Here is a 25,094-nt window from a genome sequence, read left to right as displayed (position 1 = left end):
AAACGGCAGGAGTGCAGTGAACCCATTATTATCATGATTATTCTTGTAATATGGAGAGCGGTTTTTTGTACAAGCTGCAACGTGTTGTAAACCTTCAGCTTCTGTTTTCCATATATATGTGTTTTTGGACCTCTCGTAAATCATCACATAGAAATATAATGGTTGTTTGGTGCGGGAATATTACTACAGTCGAAATGATGGCGCACACACACACAACACACACACACACACACACACACACACACTATATTATATATTTACACTAATTATAGTGTAGGGAGAGCTTTAAATTAAAATTTATTTAAAATTTTTTTATTCTAAGCACTTCTCATGAATATTCTCTAAACATCTGTTAATTCTGAGCTGCTTCACCTTTGACCCCAGAGCTCACTCTGTACCACTCACACAGTCAGTATGGGACAGTCCTGTGCAAACCTCTTTGTTGGATTGTTCTGAAGCATTTTGAACAAGTTCTGGACCTTTATCTACAGGTTTCTGAGATACTCAGACACCTTTAGTTCTGCGGAAGAGCTACAACTGTGCATTTCCACCCTCTCTCTCTCTCTCTCTCTCTCATATATATATATATATATATTATATATATATATATATATATATATATATATATATATATATATATATAATTTTTTGGGTGTTTCAGAAATTCTATTTTAATTACTGCCATTGTTTCTAACCTGCGGACTCTCATTCCTGTCTGAGGTTCAAGTCTTCACATTCCAAGTACTTCTGAAACTTCATCCATCACTCACAGCTGCTAAGACGAGCACCTGCAGTGAGATCTGTGAGCATGTCCATAAGTGTGGGGTTCACAACTGTTGGGAGGATAGAAGCACTGACCTATGAACAATGTTCTGTTAAGACAACAAAGACTTCATTGATGCTGGCCTGTCCTACAAATAAAACAGCGGCTCATGCTGTACTTAAACACCCCGGGATCCTCCAGGACGATGCAGACTCCATCTCCTTTAAAATGATCCTCCACTAATCTCCCACAGACGAGACAAAAACATCAAAGACACGCTTGTCAAGAGTGATATAAAAGACCGCTCAGATAATAACTGTGCTTCTGTAGCCTGCAACCCCACTCTAGATGTGCTACGTGTACATTTGTTAACAGCCACTAAAATAACTGGCACAAAAGCATCAGTTATTGTCAACCTAACCCGTACTGCGGGAGCTGTCTGCTGTATTCATTGCAAGGCGTGTAATCGTTTTAGTTTGGAGCAACCAACAGAAGATCGCAGATCAGTTTGTTAACATCTTCGGAATGAAGAGTTTGGCATTTCTGGTGTCGAGGCTTTGTAATACTAATGGGTATTGCATTAATGATTTCTATTTGCATTTCCCGTTGTTGCTATGGCAGCAATGAAATTAGAAAACTAAAAAAAGAGAACGGATCTACACTCTTGAAACTCCAGAATCCCTTGGAATGACATATGATGTTTTAAACATCTGTTTTTTCTAATATAACTGGATCCTCCTCGTAGAACCCTTTGCATGCACAGCTGATGAAGAACCTCTGTCCAAAAACATCCTCTCTCTCTCTCTCTCTCTCTCTCAATTCAATTCAATATAGCTTATTAGCATGACTGTATAGGGTACAGTGTTGCCAAAGCATTACAGCAATGTTAACAATCTCTTTCTCTCTTAACTCTCTCTCTCTCTCTCTCTATCTCTCTCTCTCTGGAAACCTTGTGTACTTCATTACAATTAATGCATGCAATTACATAATTCTGTAATTCTACATAGTTCTATGTAGTAGAACACCTCTGTAAAGGTTCTTTGAACCCAAGTCTGAATCCAGATTGATGTTGGCCTTCTAGATGAGTAGAGTCTTGTTGTCAAACAATTCCAGTCTAATCTGACCACATACACTTATCTATTATGTAGCTTACTTGACTCTCAGATCTTCTGTGCTCTACTCAGTCATAACTGTACGTTCTGGATAAAGGTGCTGGCTAAACACCATAAATGTGTGTTATAAAAGATTTATGTGTCAGTTATTAGTCATGGAGATGAGATCCAAGATTTCACCACATTGAAACACTTTGAAACGGATCTCTAGTTTCACCCCACTATAAGACATGTTGAATTATTAATAAAGGTTTGCTTGTTACAACAACCCACAGAGTGCACTGAATAGGCCGGGGTAGCATCACAATTATTTGTTTGTGAGTAAACGAATTGATTCTGTACTTAAGAGCTTATTTTAGTGAGGTGCTCTCGCTTGAGAGGGGGAAAAGGACGACCAGGAGAAGACAGAGTGAGGACTGCAGGAGTTCCTCAGCACACGTGGAGACGTGTAGGGGCCACTCAACCAGGTGTTCCTCAGCACACATGGAGACGTGTAGGGGCCACTCAACCAGGGTGTTCCTCAGCACACATGGAGACGTGTAGGGGCCACTCAACCAGGTGTTCCTCAGCACACGTGGGAGACGTGTAGGGGCCACTCAACCAGGTGTTCCTCAGCACACGTGGAGACGTGTAGGGGCCACTCAACCAGGTGTTCCTCAGCACACGTGGAGACGTGTAGGGGCCACTCAACCAGGTGTTCTTCAGCACACATGGAGACGTGTAGGGGCCACTCAACCAGGTGTTCCTCAGCACACGTGGAGACGTGTAGGGGCCACTCAACCAGGTGTTCCTCAGCACACGTGGAGACGTGTAGGGGCCACTCAACCAGGTGTTCCTCAGCACACGTGGAGACGTGTAGGGGCCACTCAACCAGGTGTTCCTCAGCACACGTGGAGACGTGTAGGGACCACTCAACCAGGGGTTCCTCAGCACATGTGGAGACGTGTAGGGGTCACTCAACCAGGTGTTCCTCAGCACACGCATAGATGTGTTGGATCCACTCTTCCAGACGAGATGTACGCCACCATCGAGATTCCTGCTCTGCTCTGTTAGCGGAGGACGCGTAGGTGTTTGAAACTCGACCTGCAGCCATACCGTAGCAATGAAACGGCTTTCTAAAGTGAACTTGATTTTGTGACGAATCATGGGCCTGGTTTAGCAGTTTTACCATTTACAGTTACGTCCTTACAGTACAGGCTTAGAGTAGCCCACCACCATGAAGACTTGCTCAGAAAAAACAGGTTATGGCAAACACTTAGGGGCAGAGAAACGTGGAGTAGAACAGAGAGAACGTGTTTAGCTCTCCACAACACTCGGGAGTCTCTTCCACTGCTCACACATCTTCCTTTATCCCCTCATCACTATCCTCCAAACTAGGCACAATAACGGAGGTTAAAGGTTGTCCACTTCTGGTTCATGTCACCACTGCAAAATATTTGGAGGTGTTGTATTCAAGACAAATGTCTGACATAACGGTAGCATTGGTTAGCAACACCAAAAGAGTTGTAGTTCATTATCAGGGTTCATGAGCGTAGATCAGCTCAGGGCTTTAACAACTACAAAATGTGCAATACCACAACATCTGTATGTGCACTGTTTTAATCCCATAAGCAGACGAGTTCTGGAGTGATGGTTTTACCCCATGAGAAACAGGTGGCATGGAATGAAATGGCAGTGGTAATTAATTCTGGGCAGCTTCTCCACACATGCTGAGAGACTTTAGGCTCTAAGCATGTAGAATAGGGTTTTAAATCATTCTCCTGATGGCCAATTATTTATTTCATGGAAATAAATTTCTTGTCAGTCGCGCTAATTGAAATAGCAAGTGACACCACAGCGGTTCTAGGCGTGGAAATTTTAATTGCTCTTGCTTGCTTGCTTTATGACAAGGTTGCCACAGTGTAAAAGTAAACAAAAAAAAAAAAAAGATGGAAAATATTTCCCATGCTCCTGCACGGTGCATCGGGAGGGGGAGTTTTTAATAACAGGTTTTCACAGCTTCTCAGAAGTTAGAATATGGCACTCCAAACATGAAAGGAAGCACATGCTTCAGCACAGATATTGGCTTTTGTAGATTCACCCGATTCGGTGTCAGGCTCTTGGACAGCCTCTGGAGGAGAACGATTCTTCTTGGGCCAGGCACAGATCCAGAGCAGAGCGGCTGCATGGCGTAATGGTGACTAATGCACCCTCCACGTTTAAACGCAGCTTAATGGAAGGCACTTAGCCTACTGATCTTTAACTGACATGATGGGCTAGAGTGCTTTTGTAATTGTCATTGGAGAAAGAATGAAAAAATATTAAAGGACCCCCCCCCCCTACTGAACATATGCTGGTTTTGGTACTGGGTCTTTATTAAGATATGAGTGGCTAAGCGATTAATTGGTGACGCTCACTAATAGTGAACCTTTGTGTCTTAACCGACCCATACAGGGTATTTAGTCACAAGCCAGAAGAAAGGAGAGAGGATGTGTGTTTTCACATGCTGATTGACAGTTAGATGAGGAAGAGAAAGATACCATTAACAGTATTGGTTGACCCCGGGGGGGGGGGGGGGGGGGGGGGGGGGGGGGTTGAGGTTGCCGGTTTAACTCGGAGATGATTTTGATAGAACCCACAGCACGCACTGTATGAAGGAACCTGAGAAGTGGCAGCTTGAGACTTTCAGATGGTGCTCACCTTTCCCAAGGCTTCTGTTCTTCACTCAGTTTTCTTCTCTACAGATTAGAGAGGGCTTTTGATGTTTCTAATCTACGATGTTGTCTGCGGTCTCATAAATCTGAATAACGTGAGGTCATTTTTGCCACTGGTGATTTGGGAGTTGGGTGGTTCCCAGCGAGGCAGAGATATGGGCTGTGTATGTTGAGCTTGTAGAAGAAGCGCTCGTGTGGGAGACAGTAGTACCATCTCAGTAATGTCAACACTGGATCAAAAACAAAACCACACTTCACACCTGCATCAGCTGAATGTCAGTGTGCTGTGTGTGTCCTACCACTCCGACTGACCTTTTGTGTCCAAACTGCCTTTTGATCTTCTGCAGAGATTTTCTGAATTTCGGTTTAATTATGCAAAGGCAGAAGGTGTAGTTAAGAATGAAAGCAGCAAACCAGGCATTGCTGGATCAAGAGTCAGTAATCACTTAATGTTGACTTAATTTAGCACTGTAAAAATGTCCAGTTTATCTTTAATCCAAAAGCCAACATGGAAAAGATACAGCTTTGCCTTTTTGCAGGATTTTGTTGTGCTGCTTGTCATGGTAAGACTCTCACATCATGAAATGGAAATCAATGGTGTCGACCCTGAGATGCCGCTGCTCTGATGAACAGTGAAATGACCGGTGCGTGCGGGCCACATACCCTCGTGAATCCTCGGCTAATACCGTCGGCTTAACAGGACTTGTTTAGTGGGATGTCGTCATGCCCAGAGTCTTGGAGAACAGTTCACAATACAACATGTGTGGGATTCATTTTTCTATATCAGCAATCTGAGTTTGTAGTCGCTGTGATAGAATGGAGGAAAAATGACCTGTATTCTAAAGCACCTTCTCCATCACACACAACGTCCTGTTGCACCTTGAACCAGGAGCTGACCAATATAAAACCTCAGCATCTCGTATGTCCACTTTTCGAACTTTTCAGATATCTTACAACATGGTGAATAGAAAAAAAGTGTTATTTAATCTTTTCCAAGGTTTGCCACAAGTTCTGAAATAAATGAACTGAAGACATGATCTTTCATTTATTGCAGGGTGTCCATGACCAGTCCTAGAGGGTTGGAGTCCAGCACGCTGAGATTTCCTCTCCTGAAACACATTATGAATCTGGCACTGAACCGATGGCTTACCATGTGTCCGGAATTACACAGATGTGCTTTGAATTGAATAGTTTTTTTTAATTATTATGACATTGAGACCAGCCTCCAAAAGACATACATACGGTCAGAGGAAAGCGACCAGGTGCCCACATCAGCAAGCATGAGCATACAGATTGGCTGATGTAGCCATCAATGACAGGGGACAGAGCAAAGACAGCCCTCCCACTCGGACAGCTACACCAATCGGAGTGCAGATAGTCATGTTATTGGCATGCTGATGGGCACTGATCAGCTGCCATCACCAAAAATAATACAATTGTAATATCTGTGGGGAATATAAGACAGTATTAGATATTGTTGTAGATTCGTAGCAAGTTCTATATTGTTTTACAGGCTTTAGGGTTCTTAATTTGGACATGAGGGATGTGTTTTGTTAGTACCAAAACGGGAGTTAGTTACTCTATTTACTTGACAGCCTCGGTATGTTTTGTCGGAGTTGCTGTGATGTGGTTTAGCTGCACTGAGATTGCCTGCTTTTTACATCAGCTTTTTGTCTTTGACAGAAGTCTGGTGCTGGAGCATTTATCAATTAATGAATAGGTCTGTAGGCCTGGTTTTGCTTCTCGGTTGAACACCAAGGCCTTTCATCTAGACCAGTAGTTACGGATCCTCCATTTTTCCATCAATTGTGTATAGTTGCTCGTGGTGGAGTTGGTGCTGATTCCCGTGAACTAGCGAACCTTTTAACAATGGACCCGTCTTTCTACTGGTAACAATGGACCCGTCTTTCTACTGGTAACAATGGACCTGTCTTTATGCTGGTTTCAGGGCCCAATGATTCCACATCTGGAAGTGGGAACTGATCTGGAAACAGAAGTGAGCAGGAATCTTCTAAACCATATGACAGAACATGTTCTTCCTTTGCACGTTTTACTTCTTTGAGCGCATCACTAACCATCCAGAACTTGTCAGTTTCAGAACCACTAGATGATTCATTACTGCTGTTTTTGCTGTGGTTGTCATGCTATTGGGTTTTTAGCACTGCTGGCATCACAGGTTCGTTGGTTCCAGGGTCTCCTCAGAAGACTTTGATCACCTCTATCAGGTGTGTGTCATGCGGGGAACTGAAGTCTGTTGATTTTAGGTTGTAGTGAGCTCTCCAGCAATGTTGTTTGAGACCCCTGATGTAAATTCATGCAGGCAGTAGTGACTGCAGTCCTTTAACCAATGCTGCTTCTGCCGACCTGCATCAGTGCAGTGGTACTTCTGGCGTGAGGCTTCCAGCTCTTAGCAGCTTAATTCTGGCTCCAAGCATGGGTCACTGCTTCTGCAGCAGTTTAATGTTTGTTGTCTCACTCTGATTTCATTCTGCTTTAAGAGGAGTGTAAAACAAGCACTTATAAAGCAGTGCAAGGTAGAGGAGTCCGGGTAATAAAGTTTACCCAGAGATGATGCACGTGGTACTGCAGCAGCGTGTTGCTGGGAGGAATGGATGGGCCAGGAAATGTGTCAGGGCAAAGGGAGGTAGAGTTCCTGGAATCCTTTGGGAAGCACATGGCGAGGTTACGGAGCTCCAGGGAAGACCAGCAGGAAGCGTGTTTCACTCGGGCCTCCACAAGCGCCGATTACACTGAAGTCAAACGTATTTTTCGGGGTCAGATGTATTATCAGGTCAACTCTGATCCACAGTTGGCTACGCAGTCCCAGCCAGAGAGTTCAGGACAACAAATTGGCGCACTTGGCAGTGAAACGTAGAAGCCGAGGGAGGATGGAGTCGCGCCAGAACTCGCAGACAGGAAAGTGGAGCGTACGAAGTCTCCAAACCCGGCAGAACCCCAACCTGCACTAGTGTGACTCCTGCAGGTGCGGAGAGAAACCAGGACGTTTGTCTTTGAGGCCGTCACTGAGAATAAAACCTAAAATGTGAGTTTGCTGTCCTGCTGCAGAACATATGGTCATCATGGCCCGTAATCCTGTAGGCCTTGTAGGGAACCAGCCCATCATTTAAAGGGGATGATATTCACCTTCATCCAACACGCGTTATAGATTGAACCTTTGTTAGCTGAAATATTAATTGCTTCACTCAAGCAATACATTTTTTTAAGGTTTGTGTAAAACAATGTTGCTAATTCTGTTCAAGTCTACTCTCAGCGTCCAGCTTTCACGGTGCATGGTGAGCTGTGTATGTTGACGTCCTGGTCAGTAGTTAAAGTGTTAGATGGAGTGTGATTCTGTGGTATTCTAGATTATTAAGGTGCAGAGCAGATGTTCCCTGGTCACTTTCTTAGAAAAACATCCTACGTTCACATCGCATTATATCATCACCTGTTATGCACAAATCTTAATGTCCAACCAAACAAAACGTGAAGGCAGAGTTATGATTGCTGGTCCAAAACTCCACAACAAAGCTTATACATGCACGAAACCCAACACCATACCCGCACCGTCTGTCTCTGCTGCGTGGAGCATCAGAGGGTTGGTGTTTCTATGGTCGGAGACTAACGACAGGGTAGTTATCAACAGGTCAGCAGGTCTTCACGTAAGAGGAGGAAGGGAATTGTAAGGTAAGTACAGCTGAGTGAGTGTGTAACCGTGCGAACGTGTAAGTCGTGCCACCAAACCGTTTTGGGTAAGGGAGCAGGAAGCCTTCTGCCTGTTTGATTGGGTGGTTAACTGGATCCTGGCACCGGCATGACATCCTGTCATTGGCCCGTCACATTTCCTGACACTGATGGGTAATGTAGGTCTACACCATAGTGACAAATAACATACATTTGTACATTTGTTAGAGAAGCCGTAAGCCGAGCTGCCTGTGAGTCGTGCTGACATTTCACATTCAGGGTTTAACAACCAACATGTAGGAGAATATTTAGGCAGGGTTGCCAACTTTTGACGTTCGAGCATATTTTGTTGAGGGGGGGGGGGGGGGTGGCGAATGAAAGTTGTTGAGCGGGGGGGGGGTGGCGAACGTAAAATGGACACAGATTCAGTGTTATATCGCCGGTGGATGGCGCCAGAGCTAGCGAACTAGTAACGTATTGAATCATATATGTGGATCTGAGGTAAATAAACTGGATTTTTTTTTTCGGCGTGAGATATCGGAAGTGTGGCGTGAGAGCGTGTGAAAACGGTCAAATGCGTGTGTCTCACGCTCAATGCGTGAGAGTTGGCAACCCTGATTTAGGTGCCTCAAGTTTGGAATGTTGTAGTCGGTCATGAAAATCGAAATATCAAAATACGTTTTTGGGGCTATTTTCAATCACATGCAGCCACTAAATATAGAATATAAAGCTTGGAGTGCTGATGTTGATCTTAGGACAAGTGCTGTTATGAATTCAGGTTTGTTGCTCAGGTTATGGCTTCTGTTGAGATTGGGCTTGTGTTGAGATTGGGGCTTTTGTTTGTTGTTCAGATTAGGTTTCTGCAAAGCGCTGACCCTGCACAGGGCCAAGAGCCATTGGAGAAGAGTTGACCCTGTAAGGCTAACACTGTAGAGGTGGGATGTGCCTGGTTCTTGAAACGTTTCCAATTATTTTTAAAATCTTAAAATTATGCAGCTTTGGGTTTGGCCCATATCTTGCCAAATACTGAATTATGTGACCAAGGCTAGAGTTTTATTACATGCTGTTCCTGAAATTCACCTTTCCAGTGGGATCAGGATAATCCAGATTTTTGGATAAAAGGTAACCCAAACCTACTAAAATGTTTTGAACAACACACACACATACACACAGAAGGTTTGATCCAGATCAAAACCAAGACTGGATTATATGATCTAATCCAATTTCAGAATCCTTTTTTCTTTGAGCAACCCATTTTCAAGATTTGATTAAATCCGGTAGATAAAATCCTGTAAGATTACTCCTGAACAACTCTGCCCTGGTTTGTAGATAAAGATATCCACTGATGGATTAGGTAGAACATCACCACAGCTGTCCTTTCTGCTGGTCTGAAGGGAAATGTTAGTGCGTCGTTTCTAATGGGGGAAAGAATCTGAAATACATTGGTTTAAAAATGTTACATAATCATTTTTGAAGTAAAACTGGCACCAGAGTGGAATGACTGTAGGCGACATCCTGAAGAAAACCGTTTGTAGAACGTGATTAGTGATGGTTTAATCTACTGCAGGTGGTTGACGTCTCCCTATCCTGAGAGTTGTGTAAAATTGGTCTGCACCTCGTTCTGCAGAATGATGTCCTTTCTGTGGGCTCTAACCACCAGACGTTTTAAGAAGGAGGATTCAGATGAAAAGCGAGATGCGTGCTGATGTCTGAAATGGATGTGTGGGCATGAAAAACAATGAGTCACGTTTAGGCGCTGGAACTCGGCTCTCTCGCCGTGTGGGGTTTGTGTCCTGTCCTTCTCCTCTGAGGTTTTCGGGATTCTTCAATCGGTAGACCTCTCCTGCACATACACATGGACAGATCCTGTTGTCATGCTATGTATGTATGTATATATGTATATATGTATATTATATATATATATATATATATATATATATATATATATATATATATATAATAGGTTAATGAGGTGTTAATTCATATACAATTGCATGAACAGTATTTCCAAAATATAAGTGTACTTACAAAAGTAATGTCAATTACAAACATCCAGCTAATCGATGCCTTTGGTCAGAAGCAGCTCCCTCATGAAGGAGGGCATTAAAGGTCATCGCAGTGTAAACAGGGTACAGGAGCCCCGCGTCAGTCAGTCAGAGGACTTCGGGATGCAGTGGGTGCGTCTGCAGTGGAGGATTACAGCTTAAACTTGAGCGTACGGTGAATGTCAGTCTCTTGGGTTCAGCCCTAGAGCAGGTGTACCTAGCTGATCACTTGGTGACATATTCATCACTCTGGTTGAGAAGTGGCAACCAGTGTGAAGTGCTGCTGCTGGACCTCCTCACACAAAACCTCCAGACACATGGTCAGTGCTGCAGTTCCTCGTTTCTACCTAAAGGGGGCAGTGTGCATCCATGACAACACCAGCCAACTCTTATTCTGAGGCAGAAAGGCCAGTCCTTGCTGTACGCTGTTGGCTATATCGAATTTGTTGTTGTTGTTGTTTTTAAAAATATATATATGTTCATTGTGGTTTTTTTTTTTCCACTTTTTAAAAACTTGTTTGTTGCTTGAATGGCTAGGATATCTGAGGATGGAGTGGGTTGTATTACAGGTATGCCATCTGGTTTTAGTCTGCTGCGATACCACAGGACTGAGGGCTTTTAGCTTGGCTTTAGAGGAGCTTGTGTATAGCTGTATATGCTACATGTTTTGGCAGTGTTTGGGGTCTGGAACCACAAGAGCTATTAGAGACCAAAAAGAAGGAAATAAAGAGAAAAATATGTGAAAAGCAGAGGAAATGAGAGATGTGAATGATCTGCTCATATCTGCTCCTGCTCTCATTGTAATGAGTGGCGTAATCGATTCAGAAGGCTAACGGTGAAGAGGATAACTTGAGCTGTTTTGTAAAACGATCCCAAATACCCCCCAGTCCCCCCCCCCCCAAATCTACTACATGGGACTGGCAGCATGATGAAGTGGTTTTTAGACGCAGCAGTAAAACTGGTTTAACGACATTTGGGAAGTGAAGTACAGTGTCATGGATAAAAAATGGCCATGAGAAATGGTTTGGTGGTGGTAAGTTACATTGATGTACGCCATGTAAGTTTTTTTTTTTTTCTTTTTTTCCAAGGTTTTTTCTTTTCTGTCACGGTCACATGTGGCTCCTCCATCGTCTGCTCAGTCGTACCCCCCCAGCCCCCCCCCACCCCCCCTCCGTTCTCCATGCCCTTTTCATCAGGTCTTCTAGTGCCTTTTGGCTGCTGACTGCTCATTGTTCAGACATAAGCCCTCTCCAAAGAAAAAAAATCTACCCCACCAGTCGGTACCCAGAGTCTGGATAATGTGCTCGCCTTGGCAGGAATTCTTATGAGATGCTTGGTTGCATGTCTGTGGTGGCAACATTTTTTTATAATGGTCTCGCCAAGTATGTTGATAATGGCCGGTGACCGCTCCAGAGAGATGGAATCTGAAAACCATGCGCTATTACCGAAGAAGGTTATCAGCTTCGTAGGGGGCAATTTTCCTGCTTTGAAAAAGACTTAATGTTCTCCACAATTGGAAATGTCAGTTATGCCTTCCAGTACAACTGACGAGTGCTGGACGCAAACAGAATCTCCTCTGGCGTTTGAGGGTTCAGAAAAGAGCGTTGAAGAGTGAAGCGGTTCCCTGCGTAGTCACACCCATTCCAGCCGTGCCGGCTCCATTGTAGTGGCTGACTTCACTATCCATCCACATGCCTTTCCTGAGTTTTTTTTTTTTTTAAACCGTTTTATGAAATGAATTAAAGCTGCGTTTGAAGTGAACCATAATTAGCGGTCCATAATTATAAAACACTCGTTTGCTTGAGCAGCATATTATTTAAATGCGGGAGCGTTATTTAAATTGAAACGTAGACTGAACTGTGTGTGTGTGTGTGTGGTGTTTTTTCGTCAGACCCGTCTGTTCAATCAGTCATTACACGCCTGATGACTGCATGTGGAAACCTGTGTGGTTTCTTCTTTTTGCTTCAGATATGCCTGATCATATTAGGAAACCATTGTTTCACCGGAGAAATGAAGTCTAATAGTGTCAGGCCACCTGACTCCAACTATAATTGTATTTGCATGCTAATTTCAGCTGGTGGAGTTCTTTGAAGAAATGGACTCCTTTTTCTCTTACCCACCCAGGCCTTTGGGTCTGCACAGTCTGTAGGCTTCACTGGTAAGTTCTCACAGATTCTCGGGGACCATATAACCATAAGTAGTATGGACTACATGAAATACTGAATCTACTCGTTCATTCTGCACAATGTGACAGCTGCATGCATTGCTCATGCTGCCCGGTTCTCGGAATAGAGCAGGACCTGAGATGTTTTAAGCAGGCCCGTTTGGGTTCTCGTGTTGATGGGATCACACTAGGTGATGTGAAAGTGAGATTTTTCTTCAGCAGGTTGACATTCTCCAGAGAACACTGTCAACTTGAGGAGACTCCCGGAGATGGAGAAGAAGAAACAAGGTTTAACATCAAAATAAGCTATGGAGTTGCCTTGGATGACATAAACATCACCGTCTTTGTGGTTTTATAAAACCTTTCTGGTTTGCTTACAGTTAAATGGACCTTTCAAAACTCCCATGCTGTTTTTAGCATTAAACTCCATTTAGGCTGCCTAAAACATTATTGCGCTGTAATAACTCCTCTAAGTCTTTGTGCACAAATCTCTCTGGAGCAATGAGATAAGCTAATGTTTGTGGGCATTTTATGAAGATTTTATAACATCACTAAAAGAGAGAAAGGACAGATTTCCCCAAGAATTGCTTAGTATGAAGCAGTTGTTAAGGAGATTTTTTTTATGTAGGTCCTTTAATATGTGCCCTACAATTCAAAATCTGCTATGCTGGCAACTTAGTAGCATAAGGAAAAATTTCTCCAAAACTGCTTAGTGTGAAACAATCGTTCAGAAGGGTAGCCTTATCACTAGCAGCTCCTCAGAACTTTTAAAACTTGTGACCTCAAGAAAACCAGATTTATTTGAGACCTTCGGGCTTCTGCTGTTCAATAGGGTGGCTATTATAAAGATGAAATGGCAAAATAAATGACTTAAGAGAAGCCTGGCCAAGCAATACGGTCTGTCAGCTTACAGCTCTCCTGTCCTTTGGTTGCTATTAGCCACGGAAACATTTTAATCTTTTTGATAGATTTCGAGCCAGTTTAAGGCTGCCAGTATGACGGACAAGGTCTTTGTGACGGAGTAGAATTAGAAATCAAATTGCTGCTCCACACTGACCTAGCAGGAGACAAAGAAGCTGGAATTAGTCCCCTGCTGAGTGGTGTCCCGACACAGGACGCAGCGTGCACGTGGACACTTTAGCATGGCTGCTGACACAGGACCCAGCATGCACGTGGACACTTTAGCATGGCTGCTGAGTGCAAAGACCATAAAGAACCAGCTGCTGGCTAACCTTTTGTTTTTATGTAAGGCTGAAAAACGACTTGTATACTTTTGCCTCGAAGACAATTTTCTAGAGAGGAAGGCGGTCCCTTGAGAAACCGCTCATAGTAAACAGTGGTTAGTTTAAAAATACTCGCGAGAGGTTTGTACCGATTATGAAGTTCTGTACTGATTACATTTTTGCTGTCAAACTGTCCCAGACAGGTTTGACGTCCACGCGTCTCTGCTGTGTCATAACGGTCTACTGGGAGATGGTGCGTGAGACTCTGGACTGTGGCCCTGAGGCTGTGCATTCTCATGGCAGTTTTAGTGGAGTTCAGAGGACTGTTATTTTTAGCTATGCATATCTAATGAAATATAGCTGTCAGATTATTCTTTTTAACAGTGACACTGAGTAGACATTTAGGAGTAGAAAGTCATTTACTGGGGATTCGGAATGGGAGGAACCATCTGTATTTCATTAATAACGGCAGCTGTGGGGGTGAGTGGGGCGTGTGCGAACCTTTATCAGACAGCATAAATACTGCTAATGGCGGACTGGCTGGACACGTTTGTCCTGCATCTGGTCTGTAGTTCAGATGCAGGAACGAACAGTCAGACGGAAAGTCGGTGTTTGACAAAGGTAAACATGACTGGAACCTAGCATGCCATAAAATGATCTCTCATCTTTAAAGTACAGTTCTGTTCATTTCTGTTCAGAGGAGTAAGATAGGATGGTGATTTGGGAATGTCTTTTTGCCTGAGGGATTTTATCATAATGGATGTAATTGTGCTTATGTCAACTTTAAAGGCTTGGAGACCGTGGTGGGTCACACATGGCCATGAGTGGTCATTTCTTGCATCACTGCTGCAAGCGTGCTGGTCGTCCCCGGAGGAGACGAACCTTCTCGCTGCGTTCCAAAGCCGTCATCCCCTGCCACACTTCTGGACAAACAACCAAATGCAGTCTCAGCTGTCTCTGTTCCTACTTTATTGAAACAATCATCAGCACCATTTTATTTTCTTCTCTCTCTCTCTCTCTCTCTCTCTCTTCCCCTCATTCTTTCCCTCACTCTCTCTCTTTTCCCCTTTCCTGTGGGTCCGGTAAACAGGTGTTGACTGATTTGAAGGCCTTGCTTTCTGCATTAATATGTGAGGGGAGTCAGAAAGACAAACACCAGCACGGATCTTTCAGCTCTTGCAAACAGGAAGGCAAGATGCCAGTGTCTCGTAGGAGTGTGTTTATATAAATGTATTTATAGCCCTGTTTTCAGAGCGGTGTCGGCTCCAACACCAGCAAAACGAGGAAGCACAATGATGACAGCAGAGAGAGCGAGGGGCTCGGTTTCAGTCGACATTAAGGAGAAGTTGATTGCACTGGGTCCACGAGCAGGGCACAGAGAAGGGGATGTTGGTAGGGGAAGACAGTCGTGATGGCTGCATGCATCAGAAAATAAATCACAGGGGATGAAATGAATTCATTTTGTCTAATGCTAGTTCAAAAAAGCACTGACTAAAATGTCAGACTTGAAGGAAATCTACTTCAAATGTGAATCCCAGATTGGTAGGAACTCTTGCCAGAGGGAAGCTCAGAAGAATACATGTGCAAAGATCTGTTGTAGTGGAAGAACGAGTTGCTGGCTTAACAATTCAATTTGGGAGTGGGTGCGATCAGTCGTAATGCGTGCGCTGGGAACGCCGTGGTCACACACACACAAGGCCAGACTCCCGAACACGATCCAGACTGCTTGGGTGCTTCAGACGTTTACGCTTCCTTAAAATCGACCAACAATACTTAGTAAAAAAAAACTAGTTGTAGGTCAAATCTCACGAGTCTCACGCTCTTCTCAGAACTCGGTCCTTCTCAGAACTCGGTCCTTCTCAGAACGATCTGCTTGGATTGGTTGCTGTTTTGCTGAAGTGGAAACAGAAGAAAAGGAAGTTGTGGGGGGTGGGGTAGGAGGAGATGCCAAGGAGAGAAGACTGGATGAAGGATGCCAGCACTGATGGCAGCTGAACGCTATTGTCTTTAAAATGGAGAAGGACTTGGATGGAAGACAATGTGTAGAACTTGGCGTTTGTAGCAAACAGTTGATACACGCTTGTTTTATTTCAATTAAAAAGTTTGAAATCTCTCTCTGTGTACCACGTCTAAACATAAAGTTGCCTCAAAACTTCCAAAATCTCCTTAAGGCTCTGTGAGGGGTTAAAGATGCTCTCAGTAGGCGTGTTGTTTATGTAATTGTGAGGTCCAGAGTGTGATCATCTTGTGGAGACCTTGTGTATGCAGAGGGCGTCTATATGCTGTGGCCTTGCAACATAATGAAGTGATAAACAAACTTCCCCAATCCAAGAAAATGTGTTAATAACTCTAATATTATACAAATTACATAATAGAGATAGTATTTATATATGGAATTTGTGTGTGTGTGTGTGTGTGTTGTGTTGTGTGTGTGTGTGTGTGTGTGTGTGTGTGTGTGTGTGTGTGTGTGTGTGTGTGTGTGTGTGTGTGTGTGTGTGTGTGTTACTGCTGAATACGTGCATTTTTCTGTCCAAAGTGGTGTTTGCATGTGTCCAGGTGATATTGTACGGGCCTGTATTTTGTTGTGTGCTGACATCTTCACATCTTCAATATCTACACTGGTTGTTAGCTTGCTAACTTACTTTTGTGTACTTGTGTGTATTCTGGTGTGTATCTCCAGTTTCACTTCTACATATCTTTTCTCTAATCTCTCAGCTAAATAAGTTCCTCTTGACCTGAACGTCAGCATTTTAAAGAACTGTATCTATTCACCATCCCAGTGCACTGGTAGCTTTGTAGCCAATGTGTTTTTTTTTATATATATCTGTCAACTTTGGATGTGGGGATCCTGTTTTTAAGCCACCAGCACAGTGGTGTTGTCTGAAAACAGGGTATGGGAAGTGAGTGTGTGCTTTTCATCAAATCCTTGGAGAGAAAACTCACTATTTCCTCGGTCCCAAGTAAACACAGGGTTTTGCCTAATTGATTGCCTGTGCATGTCAATACTTCTGTTGTGTTATTAACCTGATAGCCTGGTTTAATTGCAGGTAATGAGGATATCATTGTGAATATAAATGCAGTCATTAATGTTCAGATCTTTGGCATTATCTTGTGTTGTTGTGTTTTTACCAATGGGCACAGTGAGATGTATGTCACCTCACTGACACCGCCTTGACACCGCCTGACCACAGTACGGGCCCTAGCCGTAGAGGGTCCATGGACCTCAGGGGTTTTCATGCTCTTGTTCATGTGGCTCAGTAGGAACTGAGATTTGACAGAGTAGTGTTTTTCTAATCGTCTTGTCTTGTAGGACTCGAGTTTTATTGTTGTTGCTCCTGGAAGAAGTGGAGTTGTGTAAGAGAAGAATGGATCAGGGTCACACGGTCTCCTCGTCTGCTTGAGGAGTTTGAACATCACATGAAACCACATGTCCACATGAGTCTTGATTCAGCTGGCTGACCTTGCCCTGCTGTTAGTTCCTGAAAGTGATTTGTACAATCAATCTGTCTACAATTAATAGATGTCAGCTAGCGATAGACTATTAGATCAAACGGCACAGTTGCAGGATTGCAAATTCACTTTAACTGGCTCATAAGTAAAAGTTCTGAAAGATGTAATAACCAAATCCAAAGGTCCAGTTGTATTAAAAGCTGAGCTGGAGTAAGTGAAAGTATTCGTAAATAAGCGCTCCTGACTGGTAAACGCACGCAGACCTGTTGAAATGCTAGAGATGCCTTTACACAATCATTCATCGTACACGGATGCTCCAAACATTTCATATCTAAAGAGGGTACTGCTGGTTTAACAGGTTGCTGTTGTATTGTTCAGCACTTGTGCAATTATAGACAGGTATGTCTAGGGACTTTACGTGTTTGTAATGATGCATTGTGTGTGTGTGTGTGTGTGTGTGTGTGTGTGTGTGTGTGTGTGTGTGTGTATGGGGGGGGGGAGATCATGATCTCAGCTTTAATTTATAGCACGTTCTCCAGGTCATATCTGGATCTCATATATCTATAGGACCTTCTCCAGGTCATATCTCGTATATCTATAGGACCTGCAGGTCAGTCTCTCCATGTTGCTGTAGTCTGCAGGCCAGTCTCTCCGTGTTGCTGCAGTCTGCAGGCCAGTCTCTCCGTGTTGCTGTAGTCTGCAGGCCAGTCTCTCCGTGTTGCTGTAGTCTGCAGGCCAGTCTCTCCGTGTTTGCTGTAGTCTCCTCAGGCCAACAACGAGCAGCACAGCGAAGCAGACGGACAGCAGTTTCATAACTATACTTTTTTGTAAATATGTTGCCAACAGAAACTCTGACAGATGATCCAATTTGCCATCGGTGGGTTGAGCGTCTGTTCGAATGTACCAACGTGAGTTAGGAGGCAGGATGCATATGCCGAGTTGAGCGATATTTGTTTATTGGAGCAAATTTATAATCGTTGGCCCTGACACGTGCCGAAAGTCGAAAAACCGGTGGGGTCGGACGAAGAAACATAAACATCCTGCCCCAGAGACACCGCATTGCTGTCTGGTCTGGGTGAGGAGATCGCTGTCTGGTCTGGGTGGGGAGGAGCCCCCAGACTGCAAAGCTCGTCTTCAGCAGCCCACGCTAGTAACGGAGCTCATTCTCCAAACCTGTGCGGCTTCTGCAGAGACCGCACATCATCCAGGTGTGCAGTGGGCGGAGGGTTGGAGGTTCGGCTGCCTCCACCTCTACGCCTCTCCACCGTGTGTGTGTGTGTGTGTGTGTGTGTGTGTGTGGTGCTGGTGTTGTCTACCAACTTTTCTCTTTGTTACGGGCACTGTCTTCGTAAGGCACTCATGGTGACCTATAGCAATAACATCAGATTCAGTTACTAGACCAAAATATGGATGAGATGGTCTTCTTGAATGGACATGCATCACTTCAAAAATAAATGAGGGGGGGAAAAAAAGAATGAAAAAAAAAACTCCTTGCTTTTCCAGTAGTTACAACTGCTAAGGGGGCAACTGGGAGCAGACCCAGTGTAGGTGCTTAGTGAGATCAACATGGAGTCAACTCAAAGTGAACTCGCCACAATCACTGAGTGTGATGATCACCTTGAGTTTAAGACTTCACGGACGTGTAGTCGTAATAATAAAGTATACCTTCATTGTTTGAGCTGGGTGCTGTTGACCGCTTATAGTATCAAGGCGGTTTGGTTACCTACGAGCGAATGAGCATCATTTAGTTTCTTCATCTTACTTCAAGCCTGATGCAAATTGTGTGCTTGCCCTCAATAGTTATTCTACATAAAGGATGAGATTAAACGTACTAGAGGCTACAAGATCACGCGATGTAGAATAATTTTAAGAACGGATGGTGCACGCTCAAAAATAGCACGTCTCTGATTGTGCGCTGCGTTTAGACACAGTCCTTGGGGTCTGTGTTGCAGCGACTTGATTTGGACGGAAATACCCGCACCTCTCTTTGCGCTGCCTCGTTTACGCGGAACTTCCGTTTGGTCCCCCCACCCCCCCATATGAAACGCAAGCTACGCCGGGCATCCAAGGTCGAGATGCCCATGTGTTGTGCACCTGTGAAGATGGCGGCCCGGCCAGGCACACGCCGCCTACATGAAGTCATTTAAGAGAAGAGATTCGTGCAGCGATGCCGTCTCCACTCCGAGGGCATTGTCAGATGGCATGATGGACGAGGCACAGAAGAGCCGCGTGGAAGCAAAATCAACACGGCCTGCTTTCAGAACCATTTCGGGGCCGCTCTCCACTTACCTATTCATGTATTCTTTGTTAGGGCCTTAATAAAGGTTGCCTGTTTCTCTCTCTCTTTCTCTCTGTCTCTGTCTTTCTCTTTCTCTTTCTCTCTCTCCTTTTCTGCTGGAGTGGTGCTTCTCTGGTGTATGTGCCTCACGTTTGAGGACCAGGAGCTGAGAGGATAGAAGTGTGCCAGTGCACAACGTGTGCTCCCAGACTTGGACCTCAGTATCGGGCTCTGAGAAGAGAACTAAGGACCCTTAAAAGCACAGACATGTGGATATTAATCTTCATAAAAAGACAACAAACCTGCGCCCTTTTCTAAAAATGGAAGACGAGGGGTATCTGTGGGTGAGAGCAGCCTAGGTCAGTGTAGACGCCATGCTGTGTTCGTTCCCGGGATGCCCTCACTAAAAACGCTCAGAGCAATTGGTTTTGAAGCTGTAACCTTTTGGCTGGGTTGAAGGTGTACTGGGACAGATCTATCAGTTATGGCAAGCCAGCCTGGAGAAAAATAATGTTCTCCTGCATTGAGCCTTCATAATTAGAATGAGAACAGAAAGGTGTTTATATGAGGGAGCAATTTCAGGGACAAAATGTTTACACCTTCGAAAGGAAATATAGATTTTTTTTACTTTACTAGATAGATAATTCCAAAAATGTTTTATCTCCTTCCCCGTTTGCAGCATTAACTTTAGGAGTTGGACGATCAATCGATTATTCAGGCTGATTAAATGCCATTTTGAGACCATTGACGTCAGTCAGTTAACAAAACAAAACAAAACAATGTTCCGTTGGTTTTACAAAGTTTACATGTTTGAGTGCAGGTTTACTGCAGTCAACATTGTGTCTCATTGGTCAATCTTATTAAATTATATTTTTTAAGCTGCAAAAAGCCCAACAACATGATGTTGTGATTCTGCATCGCTTGTCGGGCCCTTCTTCTCCTAAATGGCGAACCACTCTGATCGGCTCACCACTAATTTCAATTTAGAATTGAATTACATTTAGGTGATCTTGCCCAGAGCATTTTACTGTCCATGGAAGAAATCCTTATACTAGTCCTGAGTGGTTAGGATTGAGGGACACACACACACACACATACACACACGCACGCACAAAAGAAAAAAGTCAAGGAAGGAGAAAAATGAGCCAGACAAATTCATTGCTGAAGGAAAGGCTCAAACTTCAGTCACAGTATTTGGGTGAAGTATTTTCTCGATGACCCTGCGGGAAATTTATCTAAATTGCACAGAAACTTTCAGCCTGACCAAATTGATGCCTTAGGCATACACAAAAGGAGGAAATACCTAATAGTGGAAGTCTGGTCCTGGATATGAGAGGCTCCTGTTTGTCCCTGCTGACCTCCCTGTGTTAATGCACTTGCAGGACTTTTCAGTGGACTTAACCTTCAAAGAGAGGGAGTTAAATCAGCACACACACAGCCAGACACCTCACACACATACACACATGCATACGCACACACACGCGCACACACACACACACACACACACGCATACACACACACGCGCACACACATACACACACACACACACGCATACGCACGCACACACACACACATACACGCACACACATGCGCACACACACACACACGCATACACACACACACGCACACACACACACACACACACACACACACGCACACGCACACACACATACACACAAAGCCAGACACCTTCTCTTATGTCGCATATGCCTCACACACACACACACACACACACGCGCACACACACACACACACACACACACACACACACACACGCATGCACTCACACTCACACGTGATGCACATGCTTGCTTGAACGCACACTCTCACACACACACTCACAAGAGCACCTTGTTTTAATATCGTGTTATGATATGGGGTTGTGCCTGTGTCACACATGTGTCTGATAGAAACTTCACGCCAGCTCCAGACTCCATAACCAAACCACTGGGTTTTCCTGTCAGTATTTAAACATGAAACGTGCAGCTTTGTTAAAAGCACATTTTACAAAAGTGATTTTGCAGGACCTAACAAGATAGGTTATGCTTGTCTGGCATAGTCTCAACATTTGGTTGTGAAAATGTACAAAAACCAACACACACACACACACACACACACACACACACACACACACACACACACACACACACACACACACACACACACACACACACACACACACACACACAGTCTCAGTAACCTCATCCCATTCAATAAATGAAAGTTGAGATTTAATTGGTGAATGAGGTTGGGGTCTTTCCAAGGAACACAGACCTGAGTGTCCAGAGTAGCTCTTGAGATGTTTGGGTCTGTGTTGGTGGTGTTCACAGGGCTCAGAAGCCATCTTGCTCTCGACATGCTCAACTTGCAGCCAGACAACTGCAAATGTATTTCTTCATACCCCATCTGCATCTCCCTAATTCCCCGATCCTGGCCTCCAGAACTGGGGGTTCAGACCAACTCTTGTGCATCTCAACCAGCAGAGCATCCCCAATGCTTTGCGCAAGGACGTGAAGCAAGTTTTATTGTCCCAGTTTAATTTCTTTCTGTAATTGTAACTCATGTTCCGGCTCTTTCTTTTCCCAACACACACGCTCAGTCATTTCAGGTTGTGGTTCTAGGCACCAGAGTGTCCTTCTGGTTTTAATTATGGAACAGCACTGATTGTAATTAGGGGTTAAAGGATTACACCAAATGCTTCTCTACAATTGCATTTTTGAAAAAACAAAGACAGGACTGATGGAATTCCTCTTAGTAACATGCACTTTTTCAATTAGCCGGCTTGGCTAGTTTAATGTACGAGACAACGGAGATGATTTAGTGTGGGAAGCTGATTGTATGCAGCCTGCGTGAGACACACACAAAGTTTCCGGGGAAATGGACAGCAATGTCAGACGCTCTTCATCGGAAACTCTTTCCCGTCTTTTCTATCTCTTCTGAGATATGACTCCGTAGGAACCATTTCACAGTGATTCCGCTGGAGATTTCTGTGTGTTAACAAACAAACAAACAAACAAACAAACAAACAAACAAACAAACAAAAATAAAAGTCATGACTAATGAGGAGAAATACACCAGAAAACCCACACAGTCTTTTTTTTTGTCGACTTTTCAGTGGTTTCTCAGTCTGAGCCTTTTGCCTTTTCGGGTGATGTTTGGGTTCTGTCATCCTGAACCGGAACCAGAGCCCCGTGTGAAAGGGGATGTATGACCCAGTCTGGTCAGCGGATCCCTGCTTGCTCCTGCGGAAGTCCCTTTGCTGTAACGTCTGCAGAACATTTCTGCAGGCACACATACGTTTCTCCACTGCAGACACCATGGACCAAATTGAGATTTTGAGCCGATCTATTGCTAATTTGGGGACGGAGAGGCTTCTCTCAAGTCAGGGCCCCAGCAGAAAAGTGTTCTCGACAGAAGACAGATACCTGACAGGTGTGCACTCATGCACACTGAAAGTGTCTCCAACCTGCTCTGCCCCCTTTACAGAGCTGCAATCCTAGACACTTGAAAAATGCAGCTTCACTTGTGTAAGGGTGCAGCCGTCACACTGTGGCTATCACTTTTCATGCATTTTTTTCTGCAAATTGAGAAGCCGGAATGTGTGTGTGTGACTTAAACGTGTGACCAAATGTCTGCGCTCTTATTTCACTCTCTTCTGACCTGTGGTGTTTGCTTCTGACCTGTGGTGTTTGCCTTGTCCCGTTGGTGTTTGCCTCTGACCTTTGGTGTTTGCCTCGCTGTGAATGGCCAGTCGCGCTTTTAAATGGCAAGAGGAATGAGTGATTGAGAACAGTATCTTCTCTGCTGGTACTGCTTTGATGATCTTCACTTCCAATTCAAGCTTGGTTATGGCTGCATTAGAGGGAGTGTGTATAGTGCTACATACGAAGTGTTTGTGTGTGTGTATGTGTGTGTGTGTGTGTGTGTGTGTGTGTATGTGTGTTGTGGGCCTGTAAGAGTTTATTTTTTGTGAATTTCCATCATGTGCATCTGTATTCTGTGAATTTATTTTAGAAATGACTCATTTTCGTCCTATTACTTCGCACCTTTCTCGTCTGATTTTGCACTAGGACTGCTGAGAACATTTCCTCCTGGTTCAGACTCCAGTAGAAACTGGTCTATGCGTTCAGGCCTGTGCGCTTTGCCTCGGGACAGCCACTGGCTGATCTGCTCTCCCGAGCAGCTGTGAAGGGTGCAGGTGTCTCAGACATGTGGTTGGTGTTGGGCGGTACGCAGAGGAGAACCCAGGCCTCCATAGATGCCTTGCAAAGTATCTCCAAGTATCGAAGCGACACAAACTCTCTCTACCTTTCCTCTGGTGGTAACCTCGTAACCCCTTTTGTTTCAACACCTCTTTGTGAGAAAAACCTCTCCTATCATTCTCTCCCCAGGAAGCTGACCCAACGGCCCGGGTCATCAGTCTCAGACAGAAAGATTTTATCTGCCCAGTCTCTCCTCCCTCGCCTCCCTGCGTTTCTGTCAGAGCAAACCGAAGGCACGACTCCGTATGAAATATGATATCAGCGATATCATCAACGCCAGCCTTCCACAGCTCCTATTCCGGAAAGCTGTAAAGTGGCGTACGTACCACTAGCGGTTTCGGGCATGGCTTTTTTTTTCTTGTTCTTTCTTTCCTGTCCTACTCCAGCGCACGTGAGTCCACTCATCATTTTATTACTAAATGCACTTCAGTGTGGAGAACTCTGGGGGGTGTAGTGGCCTTTCAAGATTTCACTTTGAGAACTCTGAGCTACATGCTTCAGAATGGTTTCCGAAACAGGGTTTGGCATCTCGGTGGCTGTTCGGACACAGCATTCTGTTTTTAGTAATGCATATGAGTGCATACACATTTTGTAGTAATGTATGTACATATATGGGTGTTTTATAGTAATGTATATGTGTATGTACATGTGGTTATAGTAATGTATGTGTTTATTGAAATGTATATGTGAATATATACATGTGTTAATATGATTATTGAAATGAATGTTTGTTCAGGTGATAATGTCTGAAGGGAGCTTCGGTATTCTGTAGTTCAGTCGTTATCTTCTAGAATTTACCGTATGATGGGTCGATGTCAAATGTGAGGGGGATGAGATCAGAATCTTAACGGGTACAGGTTGCTTTTAGGATTCACTTTCATAGGCAAGACAGAAATTTCTTTTGAAGGCATTGAAGACCCCCAATGTGTGTTTAGAACAAAAATAATAATTATAGAATTAATACATTTTCAGTTTGTCTCCAAAAATGTCCCAAGCCGGAAATAAAGTTTTATTGCCTTGGCTTGAATTTCTCCATGCATCTTGTCAAGGGATTTGGAAAGCTACAAGTGATGTCATTAATATATATTTTATGTGCTTGTGTTTGTTCGTGTTTGGTGTTTTTCCTCAGAGGACACACTGATTAGCAGGATCGAGGAGTCATGACAACACTTAACCAACCTCCGGCTACTCATAGAAACGGCTACAGCGTAACCAGCAAAAATCAATAAATGCAAACAAAAAAATGCTGTTCTCCATACCAAAATACTGAACAATTCATAAAATTCAATGGACATCCAAAAAGAATGGGCAAGTCTATATTAACTTCAGATTCAGAAGATACTTAGGAACCTTCTCTTGTAAAAGCCAGAAGTGGTGTGACACAGGAGTCCATCATGGTTCCTCTTACCACCATGAATTAAGT

General features: G+C 44.0%; 1 protein-coding gene across 2 annotated transcripts in view; it reads left to right on the top strand.

The window, feature by feature from the left end:
• The window catches only part of macrod2 (mono-ADP ribosylhydrolase 2), a 44,194-nt gene extending 19,583 nt beyond the window's left edge, over window positions 1–24,611 (top strand). Inside the window, exon 4 of one of the 2 annotated variants that reach the window (XM_076975398.1) lies at window positions 23,801–24,611. In XM_076975398.1, the coding sequence (XP_076831513.1) occupies window positions 23,801–23,808 (8 nt within the window). In that variant the 3' untranslated portion in view covers window positions 23,809–24,611. Of the gene's footprint in view, window positions 1–5,622; window positions 5,649–23,800 lie in introns of those variants that run through there. The other variant, XM_076975397.1, reaches the window with a different exon arrangement.
• Window positions 24,612–25,094: the final 483 nt, after the last annotated feature.

The sequence above is a fragment of the Brachyhypopomus gauderio genome, chromosome 15, assembly GCF_052324685.1.
Source record: "Brachyhypopomus gauderio isolate BG-103 chromosome 15, BGAUD_0.2, whole genome shotgun sequence".
Lineage (NCBI taxonomy): Eukaryota > Metazoa > Chordata > Actinopteri > Gymnotiformes > Hypopomidae > Brachyhypopomus > Brachyhypopomus gauderio.
The sequence above is the reverse complement of the archived record's forward strand: the minus strand, read 5'-3'. Positions and strand labels throughout refer to the sequence as shown.